Genomic DNA, 20,923 nt, shown 5'->3' with positions numbered 1-20,923 from the left:
TCTGCGCTAATCTATTTTTTCTCTCTCACAGAGTCTGGCTAAACTTGAAAACCACCAGCAAAAGTGTAGCTCACAAAAATGCCAGCTGAGAAAGCTGTTGCTGGCCAGAACTGCCACGGCACCCATCGAGCTGCACCCACATACCCTGCTGTCAGCACTTTTCTTCTCAGCTCTGTGTACCATCAGAATCCTTCAGTCTCTCAGAGTCAGAAGCCAAACCTCAATTGCAGTGCTGATTGCTCACAGACTAAAGCTACCGAGACAAAAGGCTCAACACCTTGGCTTTTGCATTCTCACTGTAACACTTCAGCAGCTCTAACCCATGGAACTGGAAAGTAGGAAACACAAATTCACCAAGATCACCCAAAGAAGGGAGAAAAGGCACCACAAGGTAAGGGAGGGGTAGGTAAGTCATGGCAGCAGCACGGTATGTAAGGTAAGGCAAGAGAGCCATAGAAAGGGAAGGAAACCAGCAAGGCCTTGTGTTTCAGGTGCACATGATGGGCTACTGAGTAAACACCAGCTTTCTGTTCTGACACCTCTGGTGTAGAAAATCCAAGTATCATGTGAAAAGGTGAGGCATCCTTGACTCTTAGTGTTTAATTTCTGTCAACTTCCCAGGAAGGCTCTAAAAACTACGTTATCCCACTACGGACTAAGTACAACCAAAATACAATTAGTACAGGTTTTATCCACTTTCTTAAGCCCCATGTTGGGCACCAAAATATTTGTCATGGTTTGAGACAAATTTGGGAGTAAACTTCCCAAAGGGTCTCCTCTAAAAAAGCAGATTCTAGCAGCCCCTGCCCCAATGAATTCGGGAGAAAATCTTGGAGAAAATGGGGAAGAAAAAAAAAAAAAGTTTATTTAGCAAGCAAAGTATTCACAAGCATGAAAAGATAAATAATATTAACCTATAAAACCTCTCATTATTCTGAAGAGCTGGCAAATTCAAAGAGTCCTGTTGTTCAGAGAGTCCTCTGTGGGTGTTGTTCAGTCTCAGTGTCTCTGGGGTTCGGGCCACAGTGCAGCTTGGGTGGCTCCCAGGTGATTGTCCCAGACCAGAGAAAAGCTGAACAGTTCCAGAAAATAAAAACACCATCACAGGAAAAACTTTCTTGACTCAGCTCATAGACATGAAAGTATCTTTAAAAAAAAGCAGAGGAAAGCTGTCTTCCCTCTATCCATGCTGCAGACAGCACACTGAGAGAAAGGAATCCCAGGGGAGGAAACAGAGCTTTCAGAAAAAACATTCTGTTGTTTCTCCCCCTTGTTCACTCTTAAAGGCACAAAACTTATATCTGGACCAAAAAGACAGATGATGGGGATACCAGACCATACAGTCACCCCAGGACAATGTTCCATCACACACTTTCAGTCTCACAATGCCTAAACTGTCAATAGATGTCCCACACAGAAAAAATGTGGCAGGACAAAAACAGTTGTTGGATTAGCCTTGCAACCTTTCCAGAACACACCACACATTGACGCTATGGACCTTCCTTCTCAGCTCTGTGTCCTGTTGTACTGTCACATTTTTTTCACTCTTGCAAATCATAGATTGCAAATTTTAAAAGTCCAGGAGCTGATCCCATACGGAAGGTCTTAAAGCAAAAAGCTGTTCTTTTCTCCTTCCCTTACAACCAGTGAACTACTTCAAACACACCTCTGCATTGCACTTTTCAACTATTTTCACCATCACAAACTCTCAGTCTCATAGTCTAAATAGAAACCAAAGTCTCCAAGTGCAGCTTGTACAGATAATTATGTGTGCCATGAGAGAAAGATTTTGGTGACCTAACCTTATAACTGCACCCCTCCCTGTGCCTCTTTGTTCCTCCACATTAAGCCCTGGCATCTCATCCAGTCTCCCCTGCCCCAGGGTGGCCCTTGTCCCTGCTTCTCTGTGCCTCTGTCCCTGTGTCCCCTGCTCAGTGCCTCTTCATTCCTCCTGTCTTCCCACTGTCACATCTCTGGTCTCACCTCATCCTGTCCCACATCACCCCATCATTCCTCAGGCAAATATCAAACATTTGTGCTTTTATTGTGGTTCTTCCCCATATGTTTGGATTTTAAAAGGGACAAATTCTCTGTTTTCTGAGGGGGTTTACTCCAAGTGCGGAAATGAGCAGGTCCAGAAGATAGGAAATGCTTTGGAAATTACCACAGAAGGCACGAGCAGATACACTTGGCTGAGAAAATAAAATGGACTTGGGTCTTATAAAACACCAGGGTACGAATATTAAATACATACATGTATGTAATTGTGGTACGTGTGTGTAAGCTGATGTGTGAAGAAGCAAAGCAGCAGCTTGGTCACTCCCTGCAATTATTGATAACCCCAAATTTTGTGGTTTCTCTGAGTTTTCTATTCACTTCGAAGGCTAGGGACTGCTGCTCCTTTCAGAATGCTAACACCAGTTTTGTGTCCTAGCGTTGCTGAAGGTTCAGCTGTCTCTGTGGGACATTTATTATGTATTTTTTAAAACACTTGTGCTTTGATGTAATTATGTGTATATGGACACTGAGAAGGTGGGGCTGGGGGAAGAAACACTCAAAACAGCAAAAGATGAAATGGAGATGAACTGAACAGAAACCCCTTGAATTTGGAAATCAGAATAAATAAAGGTCAAGAGCAGCCCTCCAAAGAGCTTCAAGCAGGTATGTGAGGAGGGTGAGCAGAACAAAATTGCTTATTAAAGACTTTCCAGTTGTTTATTCCCCTAATTTGCCCATAGGCATCCAATATTTACAACTCTTCTCCTGCTTCCAAACCTAAAACATTCTGCTTTGCACCATATCACTTATAATTGCTGTTCCCTGTTCAGCAGTTAGTTAATGGAAAACTGGCATGTTGTGACTGTGGGGATATTAAATTCCGTTTTTGTGCCATCAGGATTGCAAAGAACCTGCTGTAAAGATCAGGAGAACATTGAGGTTCTTGCCACATCTCACTGTGCCTTGACTGACTGATGGATTTTTACTGGTTTTGATTTTCCCTTTTCCTGTTGTACTGTCCCTCCCCATCCCAGAGAGTGCTGGAACAGGGAATGCTGGAGGTTTTAATAAGGCTGATTCCATCAGTATTCATCTCCTTGTCTGGGATAAACATGGAGCAGTAGCTACTCAGTCAGCAGCCTTGGGATGCTTTTCAAAGCAGAGCTGGAACATTTTACCTTTGGATATTTGCCCTGAAGCTACCCTGAGACTGCATTTAGGAACAAAAAAGAGTCAAGGGCACAACGGCCACCTGACAGCAATGGGGATTTCACCACAGGAAAATTTCACTGCCATCCAGGACCATCTGAAACCCAAAGGTTTATTGATTGTTCTGCAGCTGAATGGAGAGCAGGGGGTGTTTGGGATGAGAAGAGGCAGAAAAGACTCAACTGAGGCATTAGATGTCCTGCTCTGTTTCCTGTGGGATGCTCTTGTCACGAACGAGGCTATCCTAAGGGGCAGGAGAGATGCTGAAGCAGGTTAAAAAAAAACACACCCAAGTCCTAAAAACAAGGGTTCAAATGAAAGTTAAAAGCTTGCAGATTTTTTAAAATAAATACAATACTTGCTTAAAATATAGACTAAAAATTAAGAATCACAACATAACATTTAGGTGGTTATCTGGTGTTAGGATATTGGGGGATGGGGAGGAAGAGGATGTGAACACAGACAATAAAAGTGATGAGAAAACGTTGATGCTACCAGCAAAACCCAGAGGTTGCCTGGGGGCAAACGGGATGTCTAGCTCTTGGGACCTGGTGTTCAGGAATCCTCATGACCAGTCTGACAAGTGACTTGAAGATCTGAATTTGAAGCAAAGGAGAAGGAATTGGTAATGCTGAAGTTTTGGCTGCCAGCTCTGTTTTTCTCCATGACAGAAGGGTGCCTCACTTCACTCCTTGAATTTTGCACTCACTAAGCTGCTGCCTGATCCTTGGCAGTGAAGAAAGAGGAGAAGACAGAGCTTAAACTTGTCATCACCCCAGCCAGCTTTTGGTCAGTGGGGTTCCCAAAGTCTAGGTATGCTTCCCGGCTTTCCTATTCCTCTGATCCATGGAAAACAAGGAGAGGGGAATCCTACCAAATGCTTGTTAACAAACTTATTTACATGACATGCTCTTTAACATATTTATGTGAAAAAATGTAATATTTTAAGGCCAATGGGAATTCTGTCCCAAAGCTACGTACATGAAAACAGGCTTTATAAAAAGAGGAAAAAAGGAGCACTTCAGGTGTACTAAGGAAGAATAGCACTCCAGGCTGTCACAGAGTGTGAGATATGGTGCAATGTGGAAAATTCTCCTGAATTTTACCAAGGAGCTCATCTTCAAAGCAAGTTCCACCTAATTTGAGGTGGTTCAGGCGAGGCAACACTTGCAACAAAGCAATAACAGTACCAAGGGAGACCAAATCATAGAGGTCAAGGCACAGGGTCTCCAGGTACTCCAGTGTCACAATAGCAACCAGCCCCTTGTTTGTCAGAAAGTAGGCATTGCTGATTTCCAGGTAGCGGAGCTGCTTCATGTGGCGTCCGATGAATACCATGGCAGCATCACCAATGATGCAGTGCCGTAGAATCAGGCGTTCAAGCTCTTCCAGGTGGGGAGCTGCTGCTTGGATCCCCTTATCAGTGATGCGGTAGGTGCCACAAAGGCTCAGTGTCTTCAAGTGGTTCTGTGAGGAAACGTCAAGAAGATGATGGTCAGAAAAGGTGGGAATGCTGTGGATAGCGAGGTGTTGTACCTGTGGTGGTGGCAGCGAAGGGGAGACGCAGAACCAGGCATCGGGGATGTCGCAGAGGCTCAGCTCCAGCGTGGTGACAGAAACGGGCATGCTCTCGTACGGGACGTGGCGGAGGTCGGTCTCGGTCAGGCACAGCCGATGGAGCTGGGGACAGCGCTTCCGAAGGGCAGCCAGCAGCGGCGGGGAGAGGAGCCGCTGCTTGCGGCCGGAGCGAGGCACGCCCCGCATCCGCAGGGTGCGCAGGCTGTCGGGGAGGCGGTGGCGCACCAGGTGCCACAGCGTGCGGCGGGTGATCTGCGGGTGGAAGGGCCTAGTTCCAGGGGATGGCTCGGGAAGGGCACCCCTGTCGCAGTGGGGCGCTTCCTCCCCGCTTCCCCTCAGCTTCTGCCCGCAGCAGGGTGATCTGACCCTCCCCCAGTCTCAGTCTCTGTTCACAGCGCGGTGATCTCGCCTCCCCCCGTCCCTCCTGCCCACAGCGGACTCCGTCCGTCCCCCGCCCCGCGGTGCGGACAGGCGGCCCGTACCCGGTGAGGGCTCAAATCCACATGTGTCCAGACCGCTCGGTCCTGCGCCAGCTGCTGCCACCGCCGGCAGACCCTGCGGGGAGGCGATGGGCCGTCAGCGCCGGGGCGGGGAAGCGGCAGGCGGCCGATCCCGCCCGGGATGACCTTACCTGGCCGCTCGCAGGCGGTCCCGCAGCGGCAGCAGCGCCAAGACCTGCAGCAGCACCGAGTCGGGCAGCGGCGGCCGCGCCGCCATCGCGGCCGTTACAACAACACAGCCGGGCCGCGGCCCTGGAGACGCCGCAGCACCGGGGCCGCCCCGAGCGGCCGCGACCCCGGCAACCACCGGTAAACTCCGGGAGCTCCGCTGGCCTCGGGACCTCCCTATTTAACCCCCTTCCTTACCGACAGCTCCCTCCCGGTGCCTCTTCGTTCCTCCGCGTTGAGCCCCGGCGGCTCATCCGGTCTCGCCCATTCCATCGGTGCCTCTTATCCTGTCACCCCCTCACCACCCCACCCGCGGTGCCTCTTCTTTCCTGGCACTGCTCCTCTTGGTGTCTCTTGGAGGAGAAATAACATAGCACTGACCATTCCTGGTCCAGTCACTCCCCCTGATACGTTGTTTTGAACGCCCTTCTAATGTTCACGTGGCACCAGCTCACATAATTTTTTCTGAATATCCAGCAGGCCATTACAGGATGAGAACAGCTGTCCTGACTCTCAGAGAAGAGCCTGGAATATCTGCAGTGCATAGTTGCAACCCCGAGAGAAGAGAATACAAAGTAATAATAAATTCAAGGCTGACCTCAGGAGTATGCTAGAGCAGGTAAAATATGCTGTCCCTACCTCTGCAAAGTTTCCTTGTTCTCTGGAACACGACACATTTCACCAGACAGCACTTTAGAGTTCTTCTTTCCTGTCCCTCTCACCCCTGTGGACACACAGTGTTGTATTTTCTCTTTATTCTGCCCATGGCCTTCACAAGTGCACCTTCACACTGATGCCAACTTCCTTGCCCCAGTGGCCCCAGACACACACTTGTCTCTCTTGTAGCCCACACCGAGTGCTTTTTGCCCACAACTAATGGTGTCTGAGCAGAGATCTCCTTGTCCTGATGTCCAGAAGTCATTGTGCTCCGTTTGGTGGCAGGTTTCTGTGATCTTTTTTCACATCCAATGTGTAGGTGGAAGAGGAAGGGAGAAGCCTGAGGAGACTTCTCTAAAAGTCTGACCAGCAGATGAGCTGCTTCTGTACAGGTGTGTTATAGATGGGTAATGCAATGGTTGGCTCTCACAATTACGGGATGAATATTATGTGTATGTTAAGTGAAGTTTTTATAGATACATAGTTATGTTATTTTGGTATGTTCTCCCTATAGTCCTATTGCTGTGTATAAAAACGCTCGCTCGTGGTGACTTCTCCAGGGTCAAGCTGTTCAGGTATAAGCAATTTATTATATGGGTAAAGAGAGGGGAGACCTGTGTCCACCACCAGCCTCGGCGTCCACGTGGTCCAGGGGAGGGGAGAGAGAGTGGGGAGAGCTGGGGAGGAGAGGTTGGAAAAGGGGAGGGAGGGCGTAAGAGCAACAGAGGGAGAGCGGGGGAAACCAGGGAGGCTTAGGAGAGAGGGGGAAGACAAGAGAGGGATAAGAGGGGAAAAACCAAGAGGGTAAGAGAGGGAAAGAGTGGAAGAGGTAAGAGAGGGGGAGAGGGGAGCTGAGAGAGGGGTAAAGGGGTAAGAGAGAAGAGCCAAGAGGTACGAGAGAGGTCAAGAGGTAAGAGAGAAAAGCTAAGAGAGAGGTTAAGAGAGAGAGGTTTAAGAGCGAAAATCTAAGAGAGCGAAGTTCTTGTTACAATCCAATGTCTTTTTCTATAGTGAATATTCTAATTCTTAGTAACCAATCACCATGAGACACACCCACTAAAGAATTTACATACAGCCTATGAGCTTCCCTATATTAACATACAGTGTTGCATTTAGACTCTACAAAGCTTTACAAGTTCTTTCCTTGCTTCTTGACCTTTGGACTTTCTATTAGCAGAACGGCATTGTTTTATCAGCAGGGATTCTCCTTTAGCTGGCTAGGCTATTGTTCTTTGGTTAACCAATACTCAGTATCCTATGACTCAAAGCAGGCTTTCATTTCTACTTTGATTCTAGCCTTCATATTTTCAGAATTTTCTGCCAAACAATCACATTCATAAGGTTTCCCTGTTTCACCCGCCCCAACAAATCCTCTTTCCCTTCCCTCTTATATTGTTGTCGCTGCTTGAGGCATCTGGGGAGGGCAGGCTTGTTACCAGGAGGCACAGCATGGCAACACCTGACCTCCAGTCAAGTTGTAGCAAAGTGATCTCCCCCGATGGACGTCAGTGAAAGAGCTCACTGACAAGACTTTGGGTGGGGCCAAGGTATAAAAAGCAGAACACCCATTTTGTAGATGAGCACTTGGCGGTTCAGTTCCATGCTCCCAGTGCTGCACTTTTTCCTTATTCAATCGTTTGTTGTGTTTTGTTAAGGTTTAATAAACTTTGGAAATTTTAAAAGTGAGCGTCGGTTCTCACAGGTGTGAACAGAATCTTCCCTGGTGGGAGGAGGCTCTGGCCATGCAGTTGTAATGGCAGTAGCAGCAATCACCAGACTTGTCCCTGTACTTTCATGGCTTTGGTAACACCCTGGTCTGCCTGAGGAGATGAATCTTCACAAGCATGAGGGCAGAATACATGTAAGAGTTATGTCAGTCAACTACAGGATGCTGAGTTCTGGCAAGTGAGCCAAGACTGCTGCTGAAGCCACCAACGTTGAGCTGAAGGCTGTTTTCACCAGGAAGCCTCAGAATCTGAAGTTCATTTGTGACAGAAAGCAAATTGAAACTCCTTCCCCTTGGCACTCATGGCTGCCTGTGCTGTGGACCTATTTCTGCAGTTCAGCAGTGTGTTGGTTTTGCATGGCCTGGTTCTTGGTAGCTGGGGGGCCACAGAGGTGGCTTCTGTGAGAAGCTGCTGGAAGCTTCCACCATGTCCAGCAGAGCCAGTCCCTGATGGCTCTGAGGATGGACATGCCACTGGCCAAGGGTGGGCCAGCTGGAGATGTTGGTAATGCCTCTGTGATAACAGATTTAAGAAGAAAATCAGAACAAAGGGGGCCCACTGTTAGTTCCAGGCAGAGAAGAGGACGAAGTGAGAATATGTGAGGGAAACAACGTGGAGACACCAAGGTCAGCAGAGAAAGAGGGGCAGGAGGTTCTCCAGGCACCAGAGCTGAGATTCCTCTGCAGCCGTGGTGAGACCACAGTGAAGCAGCTGTGCCCCTACAGCCCCTGGGGATCCATGGGGGATGCAGAGATCCATCCACAGCCCCTGGGGATCCATGGGGATGCAGAGATCCCCCCACAGCCCCTGGGGATCCATGGGGGATGCAGAGATCCCTGCACAGCCCCTGGGGATCCATGGGGGATGCAGAGATCCATCCACAGCCCCTGGGGATCCATGGGGATGCAGAGATCCCTGCACAGCCCCTGGGGATCCATGGGGGATGCAGAGATCCCTGCACAGCCCCTGGGGATCCATGGGGGATGCAGAGATCCATCCACAGCCCCTGGGGATCCATGGGGGATGCAGAGATCCATCCACAGCCCCTGGGGATCCATGGGGGATGCAGAGATCCCCGCACAGCCCCTGGGGATCCATGGGGGATGCAGAGATCCCTGCACAGCCCCTGGTGGAGATGCCCAGACTGGAGTGGGTGGATGCCTGGAGGAGGCTGTGATCCAGTGAAGACCCAGTGGAGAGAGGGCCCTGCTTCCAGGCTGGAGCAGCCTGTCCTTGGAGGGCTGCACCCCATGGAAGAGTGACCCACACTGCAGCAGTTCTGGGAGGACTGCTGCTCATGAGATTGGAACTACACTGGAGAAGTTCCCAGGGAGCTGTCTCCTGTGGGAGGCACCCCACAGTCTCACAGGGGGAGAGGGAAGGCTCCTCTCTCTGAGCAGTGGCAGAAGACCCCATGCTCAGATAGGTAAACCAGAGTAAATCCAAGTGGGAGAAGTGGCCATGTGCTGCTAAGAACATCTGCCAGGAAGTGGTAGGTCAGGTTCCAGATCTGCAGTTTCCCAGACCCAGAGGAGTGCCCTAACAGCTGGAAAACAGTTTCTCAGTTCACTTTATCAACACTTTCATTCATTATGTGTCAGTGAAAGAGCCTTGGGGGTGCTTATGGCACAGACAAAGTCAGTGGTGCCTGGGCTCATTTCTGAGCTCTCTGAACATGTGCTACAGACTGAAGAGTTAGGATACAGGGAAGCTTGGGTCTGCCCTTATTATTTCTTCTGATTTATTCATATAAAAATGGCTGTTTAATTACAGTTTTCAGCATTCTGAGAGGTGAAAAATCCTGGTTTAGCATTAAAATATATGAATTGAAAATGGCAGTGAAGGGAGTGATAAACCTTTATATAATCAGGATGAGCATGAGGAAAAGGAGAAATCCCACCTAATTTTAGTAAAATGGGGGAATGTGAATGTTGGGAGTTACTAAAGATGCTTTAGAGTCTATGAATGGAAAATTGAAATTTCCCTTTCATGTGGCAGAATATCTGTAACTAGTATTGCATTCCAAATAAAAGTCAGAGGATTAAAATTGATAAAAATATATTAATGTATTCCTGTTTTATCACCAACTTGAATAAAATTTCAGGTTATATAGGTGTGTTGGTTTTGGCTGGAGAAGAGTTAATTTTCTTCCAGGCACTAGCTGGCATGAATGTGTTTTGGATTTGTGCTGAACACAGGGCTGCTAATTAGAAATGTTTTTGTTATTGCTGAACAGAATTTTCACAGAGCCAAAGCCTTCCCTGCCCCTTATATTGCCACGCTGGGGAGAGTGCTGGGAGTGCACGGGGAGTTGGAAGGGGAAACACCCAGGGCAGGTGACCCCAAATGACCCAAGGGATATTCCAGACCTTATGGCATCATGCTCAGCATATAAAGCTGGATGGAAGAAGGAGGAAGACAGGGATGTGTGGAGTGATGCTGTTTGTCTTCCCAAGTCACTGTTCCAGGTTGTCTTCCACTGCTCCACATTGTTCCACGTTATTTTATTCTTGTCCAGATTTAAGGCAAGCATAGAGTGTGTAGTGACTTGTTTTTGTTTTGTGTGTTTATGTGTTTATGTTTTTGTGTGTTTATGGCCTCAGCAGTCTCCAGTTTACTGTAATTAGTCTACCAATTACATAGGACTGGTGTGTAACATGGGCTGTGCTTCTCTCCTTTCTTTCTGTAAAATTTGGCACCAGCTTCAACTCTCTGTTATAACAGATTTGTTGACACAAGTGATTTTTACAGAATAGTTCAAAAGAGGAATACATTACCAAAACAAACTTTAAGGTTCTTAGAAGAGTGGTTCATATGATGCCCAAAGAATAGGCTGGAAATAAATCCCCACAGACTGGTGTCAGAAGAGAAGGTATTTGTTTATTGCAGAGCTGGTGGTGAGGGGGATATCTCCTCCAAACTCACCCACCTTTGTCAAGTGCTGTGTTATATCTATACAGTAAATATTTCTTAGTATCACTATGGCACTACAACATCATCACATACACACTGTAACTAATTTAAAGAGTATCATCTCATGGTTATTAGATAATTATTTTGCACTGTGCTTGCACCTCCCCAATTTGGGGATCATTATGGGTCTTTGATGAAGGTTTCCAAGGTCTTCCCATCTCAACTTTTCAACTTTGTCTTCAGAGCATGCAAAGTTGTCATATTCCTTGGTCTGTCTGGTCTTAACTGGTCTAAATTCTTTGGTTTGTGGCTAATTTGCTTTACATTTTCCAATTTCTCATTAGTACTATACTTACTTAGCTCTAAAGCTATCCACTCGGTGAGTTTTTTTCTTCTTTTTTGTCTATTCAGCAGTAAGCAACTAGTTAACCATATACTAGCTATTACATTGTATAAAAAGTTATTTATATCAGGTTATATAGGTATAAAAAGCTATGATTCAGATTACATAGGTACCAGGTTATTTGCATATATTAAAATATCATGTGTTAGGTTATATTGATATAAGGTTATATAGATATATCCAGTTATACTGGTACCTTGAAACTTAAGCTATATAAGCACTTGGTAACTTCAATCTAAGTTGTATAGGCATCACATATTTTCCTAGAACTCAGGATCAGGATTTACAGCTCTGGCAGATTTTCTGCCCTTCAAAATTTTTATACTCACATTTTCAATAGCAGAATGAATGCTGTGTCTTCTTAATTCTGCAACCTGCTGTAAAACCTGGTGTTCATTCTTCTCCAGGGAGAAGTAGGGAGGTGGCAGCATGAAGCACCAAACAGCCCCATTCTACAGCTTTTTGGCTGGGCACTGCAGCAGAAATGTAGCAGGAATGCCCTTCTGCTCCCCACTTTTCATGTGACTATTGAGCTCCTGCTTCACACACAGCCTTTGGAAAAGAATGTGATCCACCCAGCAGGGCTGGCTCTGCAGCCAGTGCCCTGATATGGGGTGTGTGGGGTCATTCCTTCTCTTCCCGTGGTGTTCAGTGACTGATTCCTCCTGGCCTCCTTTACTGATCTGTGGGCTCTCCAGCTGTGAGGAGAAATTTCTCCCTGAGCACCCTTCCTAACAGAAATAGAAAGCTTTTCCAAGTCCCTCTTGCTTTATTCTCTCAACTAAGCTGATTTCAGTAGCAGTGATTCTGCAAGGACACAGTCCTTAGGGAGGCTCCCAGATTTTATCAGTCTCCCACTGTCTGCCCCATACGATCAATTAGACACGAAACACTAAGTATAGAAACAGGAGGTCCTCAACCCCTCATCCCCTGGATTTCCACTGCTTTTGAGATATCAAGGATATGAAATATAAAGTTTAGAAACCAAACCAAGAAAATTAGTCCTGGTTCTCTGTAGAATGGCTGAGACACCAGAAGATGATGCTGCAGACTCAGGGAACTTGATAGGCTGAAGAAACAGGGCGACAGAACCTCCTGAAGTTCAACCAAGGGCCAAGCAGAATCCTCTCCCTGGGGAGGTGCAGCCCCTGGCACCAGGACATGCCATGGAAAGCAGCTCTGCAAAGCAGATCCTGGCACATGTGACTGGCACAGCCCCACCCCAGCAGGGACCTGGAAGGGAGCTGGGCAAACACTGAGGTGTGCAGCCCACTGCCAGATGGGCTTGGTGCCACAGCATGGGTGTCTGTGGATGGGGGAGTTCCTGGGTGTGCCCCTCAGAGCCCTGTGATGTCACCGCTCGGCATCATTGTGACCACCCTTGTAACCATAAACAGCAGCCCTGGGTAGTGCCGCAGCGCTCAGACTGGCACACTAGCAGCCGAGGAGCTTCCGAGTGCTGCAGCGTCTGCGGAACCTCCGATCCGAATGACACCAGTGACTGAGGAACCTGGGAGTGCTGCCAGTGACCGAGGAACCTCCGAGTCCCACGAGAGGTCAAGAAACCTCTGAGTGCCACAAGTGGAAGCCAAGCCTTCGAGTCCCGCCAGCAGCTGAGTCAAGTCCGGGAGCAGCAATGGCAGAGGTCAGGCAAGAGCCATCAGCGCCACGGCCCGTCAGGTTCTGCCGCATCTGCGTGGATTTCCTCCAAAGGCCCGCTGCCGTGCAGCCCTGCGGGCACGTGTTCTGCCACGCCTGCATCCAGCCCCAGGCTGCCCCCGACGCCAATGCCACCTGCCCGGTCTGCCAAGGGCCCATCGAGTCCATCCGCCTGCTGCAGGGGCAGGAGAACCGTGCCGGGGTGGCCCCGCGTCGGCGCCGCCGCCTCCATCCCTTTGTGGTGCGGTGGAGGCAGCGGCAGCAGCAGGAGGCGCAGGAGGATGCAGCTCCTGGAGGTGGCCGGCGCCGAAGACTCGCCGATGGGGACAGGCCACCGAGCCCCCCTGGGCCCCAGCAGCGCGTCCAGAGAGTGCTGGAGGAGCTGGACAGAAATGGGCCGGGGCAGGAAGGTTCACTGTGGCCACCGAGGGAGCGGGAGAGAAGAGTTAGCCTCAGGGGACCCCGTCCACCTTCTCCCCTTGATCCCATTTAATGTGAATCCTCCACAGCCCCTCTGAAATGAAAAGCAGGATGCTGAGAAAGGCCTTGCCTGGTTTCTTCTGCCCTTTTGCTGCAGGACTGGGGGAGTGGCAGCTGTGGGAAAGGGAAGGATATGGCTGTAGGAACTTGGGGAGAGGATGGGATAAGGCTGAAGAACCTTGAGTTCAGTGGAGAGGGAATAATGTGGTTGTTGGAGCTAGAGGAGAAAGGCCATCCTTGGTTGTTTCTGTGTTGCTTGTGGGTATGCAGCTGGGAAATGGAAAAGGAGAAGAGGGAAAGGGAAAAAGGGAAAGGGGAAAAGGGAAAAGGGAAAGGGAAAGGGAAAGGGAAAGGGAAAGGGAAAGGGAAAGGGAAAGGGAAAGGGAAAGGGAAAGGGAAAGGGGAGTCCCCTGAGACTCTGAGCAGATCCCGAAGGGGCCAGTGCCTGCTTTCCTGAGGAGCAGGGCTCCTCTACTCTCATGTTCCTTGCACACCCTTGCACTGTGGAGAGCTGCAATCCTAGGAGAAGCTCTCCAGGCTGGGGGACACAGCCCTGGCACAACACTCTGCCAAAGATTTCAGCAATTTCAGCAAATTCCCCCATCCTACAGCAAACTGGCACTCGTGCTGTGCCTCTATTGCTGGGCAGCAGAAGCTCATCCTCCCCATGAGGGCTGGGCATCAGCCTGCCCTGGAGCCAGAAGCTTGAGAGGCTGACTCTGTAATGGATCCTCACCAGCTAATCGGTGTTTATAGGCTTAGATCTGTTGCTTCTTAATTTTATTCCAGCCCCTCGATTGAATTTCTCACATGTAAGTGAGCCCCGCGAGTCCATCCTAGCCATATATAATGGATGGTGGTGGAGGGAAAGAACACAAATGTGGCTGAATGCCAGTAACCGAAGCAGTGCAGCAGAACCCTCTGCTGAACATTCCCCACTGACAGAGCCTGCCCTCAGTGCCTCTGTGCAAGACACTTCCTATGTTCCCAGCACCTGGCCTGGGGCCATGAGCAGCCTTGGCCATTCTCCATTGGTCCCAAGAGCAGGACAAGGCTTGGAGCCAAGTCACCAAGCCACTATCTCCAGGAATGGCACCAGTTCCACCTACTGAGCCCTGGTGCTGCCACTTGATGCTCCATCAATTATTAATACAATGCTCAATACATCTGTGCCCTGGCCCAGCACCGCAGCCCTGGCCCCTGTGTTCTCCAGGGCTGCTAACCACTCCAACCTCCCCTCCTGCCCTGTATTGCTCCTTGCTTCCCATACAGGGGCTTTGGGGGTGCAGCCACACCACCTTTGCATTCCCTGAGCAGGGCACGACGGGACCCGGCCCCCTAACTTCAGCAGCAGGTAAGACCCCACTGGGGCTGGGGCAGCAGGCACCCCCATCCCCGAGGAATGCCAGTCTTTCACCCCAGGGGGAGGGAGGACGGGCTGGGGGCTTGGGATGCCCGGAGAAGGGCTGGTGGCCATGGGGCTCAGTCCTTGGCTGCAGAGGGATAGCGGGCAGTAGGGATTCCTCAGCTCTGTCCCTTCCTCTGAAGGAATCAGATCCGCCGTGGCTGTCCCCCGAGGAGGGTTCTCCCCAAGGTCCAGGGCGGGTCACCCCTCCGCTGGGGGGGCGGTCCTGGAGGTGTTTGGGCCTACCTCCCCTTGCTGCCCTCCCCAGGAGGAGGCCCCCGCCTCTGCCCCCAGCAGCCGCCCGGCCCAGCAGGGGATGGAGCCCGGCAGGTCGGTGCCGGCGGAGCTGAAGCTCCGCAAGCCCTCGCAGCGGGCCAGGATCCCGGCGCCCTTCCTCGCCAACCCGGTAGGTCGCTGGCTCGGCCCGCGGCCCCCGGCTCGTCCCCTCGGCGGCCGCACCCCTTCGAGCCCCCCATGACTCTGTCCACACAGGACGGGGCGCCTGGGACGGCCAGGACCCCCGGGCCGGACCCCGCGGAGGCAGACGCGGAATCCCTGGTACCCACACACGATGAACGGGGCCGGCTCATCCCCGAGTGGAAGCGGCAAGTGATGGTGCGGCGGCTGCGGGCCAGACTGGGGGACGAGGACCCAGCGGGAGGGCAGGTACGAGGGGCATGGGAAGCAGAGGGGGTGCGAGCTCTGGGAAGTCGCTGACAGCCTCTCTCCGCAGGATGCGGCCTCCTGGAGCTTCTCGCCCTCCCACCAAGCCGTGCTGGGCCCGTTCGGGGAGCTCCTGACCGAGGCGGATCTGCATCAGTTGGAGAGGGCCGTGGAGAGCCTGCGGCTGCGGCGGCGTGGCGAGGTGTACCAGGGCGAGCTGCGGCGCCTGGTGCGGGAGCTACGCGCCCTCTTGCCCGCCCCGCTGCTCAGCATCTCCGTCCGCAGCCCCCCGCCTGCTCCGGGGCTGCCGCTGCCCCTCTGGTGCGGCCGCCTGGCCGGCGCCGTCAATAGCCTGGCCGCGCTGCTGGGCAACGCCGAGGGGCTGCGGGCTCCCTGCGCTGCCGTCGCCGCTCCCGCCGCTCCCCCGGCTCTCCCCGCCGCCGCCGGACATCCCCGGGAGCCGGGGGGCAGCCTGGCGCAGAGGGAGATCCGGCAGTGCGGGGTCTGCGTCCGCAGCCTGCGCGGCGCCTTCGAGCCCGCCTGGGGGGCGGCGGGGAGCGCTCCGGCCGGGGGCGGCGAGGCGGAGGCCGCCAGCGACTCGGGCATCAGCTGCGAGGAGGCGTTTTCCGACGGCGGCGGCGGCTCCCCGCCGCAGGGGAAGGGCCTGGGGCCAGAGTGGGGCAGCTTGAGGAAGGAACGGATCGTGATGCTCTTCCTGAGCCATTGGAAACGCTCCGCTTACGCGCCCCTACGGCCCGCCGCCGGGGAGCCTCGGGAGACGGCGGGGAGCGGGGCCCGGGCGGCCGCACGCCTGGCGCGGCAGAGAGCGGCCATCCAGCGGCTCCTGAGCGGCTGGCGAGATGCCGCCTCCCGCCGGCCCCCGCCGCCGCCCCCCGCCCGCACCCTGCTCTCCCCGGAGCAGTTTGTGTCGGCGGCGGGGGGCGGCCCGGCCGCGTACGAGAGCCTGTCGCTGGAGCTATTTATGCTGGGCTATTTCCGCATCTTGGAGCAGGACCTGTCCCCCGAGGAGCGCCGAGGCCGCCACCTGCTCTGTTTCGAGGTGTTCGAGCAGCTGGGCCGGCACGGCTGGCGGGCGGTGCGGGCCTTCCACCGCGCCGTCATCGACGAGATAGCAGCCGGGCGGCGCGGCTGGCGCGACGGCTTCGAGGACATCAAGGCACGGTACTTCGGGAGCTCGCACAGCCCGGCCCAGCGGCCGGGACAGCCCGGGGAGGAGGGGGACGACATTTGTCGCTACATCGATCGCAGCTTCGCCTTTTGGAAGGAGAAGGAGGCCGAGATCTTCAGCCTGGAGGAGTGATGCCGAGGGGCTTCGGAGGCCGCGGGCTGCAATAAAAACCTTCTCGGTTCTGTCCCAGCTGAGCGAGGCTTTCCGGGACGGTGAAGAAAGCTGCTAAGCTGGGCCGGACGCCTCAGCGCCCCGGCTCCCCCTTTCCCAGGGCGAGCGTTTCAATCCTCGGCTGCTGCCGCGTGTTTACGGCTGCGGCGGAGTGAGATAAGGACCTTATTTATAGCGGCTCCGACACTGAGAGCCGGACGAGTGAGGAGGGCATCGTGTGGACCCCCTGCTGCCGATGGGGTGGGGGGAGGGTCCTGTGCGAGCTGTCCTGCCAGGCTCGCTGGCCACCCGGCCGCTCCGCGAGGGGAAGGCTTTCCTAAAGGCAGCGGTGTTGCGGGATGGGACAACGACGAGGATGGACGGCGGCGAGAGCTCTGCCCGTGCGGTGCCTTTAAGAGGGGGGAGCAGTGTCCAGTGCCGCCTAAAAATAGCGAGGGCCCCTGGTCCCGGCTGATCCCGTGTGGAGCGGCGTGTCCTGCGCAGCGCCGGGACCGCGCTCCCTCCCCGCCCGCCGGGCTGGGGAGCACTGCTGAGAGCGGCAGCGACCGCCCCAAATCACCCCGAAAATCGTCCCCAGAAGGCCGCTGGCCGTCCCGACAGGGCAGCTGTAGCGTGGTGAGGAGAAAACACCGCCACCGTGGGAGGGGGGGCTGTGGGAAGCGCCTGTCCGTGACTCGGGCACTGGGAAGGGGGGAGGGTGTCGCGGCAGGGGGAGAGGGAGACACGGTCGCCTTTTCCCAGCAGGGACACCCTCGCCTCCCGCTGCTTGGGCATTGCCCGCCTGCCAGGCCCCACGGCCGTCCCCGGGACCATGGTGAGGAACATGGACGACTTTGACTTCTGCCTGCCTTCGCACGCCCAGGGCGTGCTGGAGGGGCTGCAGCAGTTCCGCACCAACCCCAAACTGGCCGACGTGACGCTGGTGGCGGGCGGGCGGGAGTTTCCCTGCCACCGAGGCATCCTGGCCCTCTGCAGCCACTACTTCTATGCCATGTTCTCTGGTGACTTTGCTGAGAGCATCGCAGCACGGGTGGAGCTAAAGGAAGTCGACCCCAGTGCCCTGGAAATGCTGCTTGATTTTGCCTACACGGGGAAGGTCACCATCAACCAGGGCAACGTGGAGGGGCTGATGCGAACCTCCAGCCAGCTCCACTTCCCTGCTGTGCAGAAGGTTTGCAGCCGCTACCTCCGGCAGCAGATGGATGCCACCAACTGCCTAGGTATCTGTGAGTTTGGTGAGAGCCACGGCTGCCCTGAGGTCTCCTCCAAGGCCTGGTCTTTCTTGCAGGAGAACTTTGAAGCCGTCTCTCTTCAGGAGGAGTTCCTCCAGCTCTCCAAGGAGAGGTTAGCTGTCTACCTCTCCAATGACCAGCTGCAGGTGCAGGAGGAGCGGAGCCTGGTTGAGGCTGTCCTGCGCTGGGTGCGCCATGACCCGGCATCCCGAGCCCAGTTCCTGCCGGAGCTGCTGGAGCTGACCCACCTTGTCTCGCTGCCTGACCAGTACCTGCAGAACCTCCTTGCCACTGAGCCTCTTGTTCGTGACTCAGATGCCAGCAAGGGCCTCATTGCCCGATCCCGCACCGTGGTGGGTATACCCTTCCCCTAAGTGCCACTCCCTGAGCCAGGAAGAAGGAGCTTGATGGCCCCTCCCCGGCCTCTTTGTCAGGGGCAGAGTGGCACCGGTGCCCTGAAGAACCCCCCAAGCCCACCACAGAAACTAGAAGAGGTGCTGGTGGTGGTTGGTGGCCGTGTACTGGAGGATGGTGAGGATGAGGAGAGGGGGCTGGAAATGCCATCTGCCACCAGGAACTTTGCCTTCTACAACCCCAAAAACAGTAAGTACCCCCCATTTCCTCCACCTCCATTTATGCTAATTAACCATCTGTCTACCCCAAAGCCATCTCTTGCCAAACTAGTGTCAGTTTAGAGAGACACTGGTTGGGCTGGGATGGGTGGAAACAGGGGTGGCATAGAAAGTGCCATGGCTGGCTGTGGGGTCATTGCTTGGCTCTGCTGGATTTCAGGGCAATGGATGGCTCTGCCTGACTTCCCTGACTACAACAAATGGGGCTTTTCCCTGGTGGCTCTGAACAACGATGTGTACGTCACAGGTCAGTGCCAGGGCTGCTGGTGCAGGGTGGGGGCTTCGAGGAGCAGGGATGGAGGACAAGGAACAATGACATGAGCATGAAAGCACAGATGTGGGGCCCAGAGGCTCCTCTCTGAGCAAAATCCTCTCCTTACTCTCTACTTGGGAAAATCTGGCCACTGGCAAGGAATACCCAGGAACAGCTGCACTTGGAGATGGTGGCCACCTGACCCGTCTGTCTCTAGGTGGCTCCCGAGGGTCCCAGAATGACACGTGGTCAACAACTCAGGCCTGGTGCTTCTGCCCCAGGGATGGTGTCTGGAAACCCATCGCTTCCATGCTGAGAGCCCGGACAAACCACACCAGTGCCGTCCTCAATGGTGAGATCTACGTCATCGGGGGTAAGGCTGCAAAGACCCTGTGTTTGCTGCTAGGGTGGGGGTCCATGAGAACAGCAGGGTGGCTGCAGTGTCCTGTCACCCTGCAGGGACAACAGTGGATGTGGTGGAGGTGGAGCGCTATGACCCGTACAACAAGAGCTGGTGTGCCATCAGCCCAGCCCTCAAGTACGTGAGCAATTTTGCAGCTGCCAGCTGCTTGGGCAAGCTCTACCTGGTGGGCTCCTGCGCCGTCAAGTACAATGCACTCACTCTGCAGTGCTACAACCCTGTTCAAGGTGAGAGCTGACCCTGCTGCCACACCCCACCAGTGTTGTCCCTGGGAGAGGGGCTGAGGGGGACCCCCAGGCAGGTGACCCCCCCCAGACTGCCAGGCATGGTCCTGTGGGATGTGAGCAGGTGCTGGCAGGGTGTGGTGCTGGCTGTGGAGCTCCGGGAGCATGGCTGTTAGCAGCATGGACCCGAGTCACAGATTGTCTGACAGCCCTGGCCTGAGCTTCAGTGCAGTGGAGTCTCTGTGGCAGTGGGGTGGGGGAGGCTGCTGACGTCCTGTGACAATGCCATCTCCTCAAGCGGACTCTTTCCCATCCCACAGAGTGGCTACAAACCACGTCCCCACCCCCCACTATTTTTTATGCACAACCTTCCACTGGGATGGGGACTGTGGATGCCAGTCTGCCTGCCTGGTCTGCCTCCTCCCTTTCAAATTCCCCCTGAAATAGCAATGCTTTTTTCAGCAACTGGCAGCTGCATTGAGAGCCAAGGGTGGGATGCACTGCTAATGACAACTCCTTGCAGATCTGTGGAGTGTGATCACATCGCCCTTCATCCCCAAGTACCTGTCAGCCCCACGCTGTGCCACCCTGCGTGGGCTCATCTACCTCATCGGGGATAACACCAAGAAGGTCCATGTGTACAACCCAGAGGCCAACATCTGGCAGAAGGTGGGATGTGGGATCAGGCACGATCAGTCTCCCAGGGACATGGGGATGGTGTTCCCAGCTGCTTCCCCTCAGTGCCACTACCCACTCATCCCTTGGCTCTATTAACACCTGCAGAGCTGAGGCTGCCCCATTTCTTCCTCCCTTTCTCCCCATCACATGTGTGAGGCACCAGAAGCCCTTAAACCTCACAGAAGATGGGGTAGACATGTCACTGTCATCTGTGGTGGGAGTAGGAGGTCACCAAGGAGTCCCTGCACATCTCACCCTGTCCCTCACACAGGTGCAACTCCTACACACACTTCATGAGAATGGTGGGATGGTGGCAGTGGGTGACCGGCTCTTTGTCACTGGTGGCCACTGGAAGGGCATGGATGGAGACTACCGGGTAGAAATGGAGGTGTATGACTGCACCAAGGACCTCTGGACATGTGAGGGCTCCCTGCCCTGTCTCTGGCTCTTCCACAGCTCCTCCTCCATCTTCATGGACACCTCCAAATGGACAGAACCTTTCCAGGGTGACCATGGGTGGGTAGGGGAGCCTCAGTGATGCCTGTCACCCTATGCAGCCATGCTCCCCTTTTTCTGCTGCCTGTTCCAGCAGATTGGCGAGTGAGGGGTGGAAAGCCCCGTGCCAGGCTGGCTGGGGCATCAGGAGCGTGTTCTCCCCCACTAATGCAGGGAAAAGGCTTTTCCTTATAAACACTCTCTGATTAACGCTCTCTCCTTTTCGTTTGTGGGTTTGTGGTTTTTTAAGAACCTTTTTCCCCCTCCA

The 20,923-nt window shown here is 53.6% G+C and overlaps 4 protein-coding genes across 20 annotated transcripts; 3 read left to right on the top strand and 1 right to left on the bottom strand.

Annotated features, from left to right (window-relative positions):
• Positions 1–840: 840 nt before the first annotated feature.
• Positions 841–5,968, bottom strand: LOC111933819 (F-box/LRR-repeat protein 12). Of its 7 annotated transcripts, none has more exons than XM_086843311.1 (4): positions 5,652–5,968; positions 5,268–5,340; positions 4,744–5,037; positions 841–4,674 (listed from the first exon to the last, which is right to left on the bottom strand). In XM_086843311.1, the coding sequence occupies exons 1-4, from the start codon at positions 5,705–5,707 to the stop codon at positions 4,264–4,266; spliced, it is 834 nt and encodes a 277-aa protein (XP_086699437.1). In that variant the 5' UTR covers positions 5,708–5,968; the 3' UTR covers positions 841–4,263. The 7 variants fall into 7 exon arrangements, 6 of the variants coding, with proteins under 6 accessions (XP_086699437.1, XP_086699435.1, XP_086699434.1 ...); XM_086843309.1 differs by lacking the exon at positions 5,652–5,968 and adding an exon at positions 5,417–5,587; XR_015274287.1 differs by lacking the exon at positions 5,652–5,968 and adding an exon at positions 5,417–5,565 and having other exon boundaries at positions 3,299–3,451; positions 3,703–5,037.
• On the top strand, positions 5,431–16,738 carry ESPNL (espin like). Of its 5 annotated transcripts, XM_086843300.1 has the most exons (7): positions 5,985–6,072; positions 6,430–6,502; positions 6,625–6,685; positions 14,610–14,646; positions 14,966–15,103; positions 15,190–15,363; positions 15,431–16,738. In XM_086843300.1, the coding sequence occupies exons 5-7, from the start codon at positions 15,014–15,016 to the stop codon at positions 16,679–16,681; spliced, it is 1,515 nt and encodes a 504-aa protein (XP_086699426.1). In that variant the 5' UTR covers positions 5,985–6,072; positions 6,430–6,502; positions 6,625–6,685; positions 14,610–14,646; positions 14,966–15,013; the 3' UTR covers positions 16,682–16,738. The 5 variants fall into 5 exon arrangements, 1 of the variants encoding a protein (XP_086699426.1); XR_015274284.1 differs by lacking the exons at positions 14,966–15,103; positions 15,431–16,738 and adding an exon at positions 5,474–5,594 and having other exon boundaries at positions 5,931–6,072; positions 15,190–15,277; XR_015274286.1 differs by lacking the exons at positions 14,610–14,646; positions 14,966–15,103; positions 15,190–15,363; positions 15,431–16,738 and adding exons at positions 5,431–5,594; positions 8,403–8,528 and having other exon boundaries at positions 5,931–6,072.
• On the top strand, positions 12,457–13,354 carry LOC147651169 (uncharacterized). Its single transcript, XM_086843324.1, has one exon. The coding sequence runs from the start codon at positions 12,790–12,792 to the stop codon at positions 13,303–13,305; it is 516 nt and encodes a 171-aa protein (XP_086699450.1). The 5' UTR covers positions 12,457–12,789; the 3' UTR covers positions 13,306–13,354.
• Positions 16,144–20,870, top strand: KLHL30 (kelch like family member 30). Of its 7 annotated transcripts, XM_086843299.1 has the most exons (9): positions 17,219–17,335; positions 17,462–17,891; positions 18,009–18,305; positions 18,387–18,555; positions 18,745–18,831; positions 19,055–19,210; positions 19,297–19,485; positions 20,006–20,151; positions 20,432–20,870. In XM_086843299.1, exons 2-9 carry the CDS (start codon positions 17,532–17,534, stop codon positions 20,696–20,698), a joined length of 1,671 nt encoding a protein of 556 aa, XP_086699425.1. In that variant the 5' UTR covers positions 17,219–17,335; positions 17,462–17,531; the 3' UTR covers positions 20,699–20,870. The 7 variants fall into 7 exon arrangements, with proteins under 7 accessions (XP_086699418.1, XP_086699420.1, XP_086699423.1 ...); XM_086843292.1 differs by having other exon boundaries at positions 16,144–17,335; positions 17,462–18,305; XM_086843294.1 differs by having other exon boundaries at positions 16,182–17,335; positions 17,462–18,305; positions 18,393–18,555.
• Positions 20,871–20,923: the final 53 nt, after the last annotated feature.

The sequence above is a fragment of the Cyanistes caeruleus genome, chromosome 10, assembly GCF_971803275.1.
Source record: "Cyanistes caeruleus chromosome 10, bCyaCae1.hap1.1, whole genome shotgun sequence".
Classification (NCBI taxonomy): domain Eukaryota; kingdom Metazoa; phylum Chordata; class Aves; order Passeriformes; family Paridae; genus Cyanistes; species Cyanistes caeruleus.
Note: the sequence above shows the minus strand (reverse complement) of the source record. Positions and strands in the feature narration are given on the sequence as shown.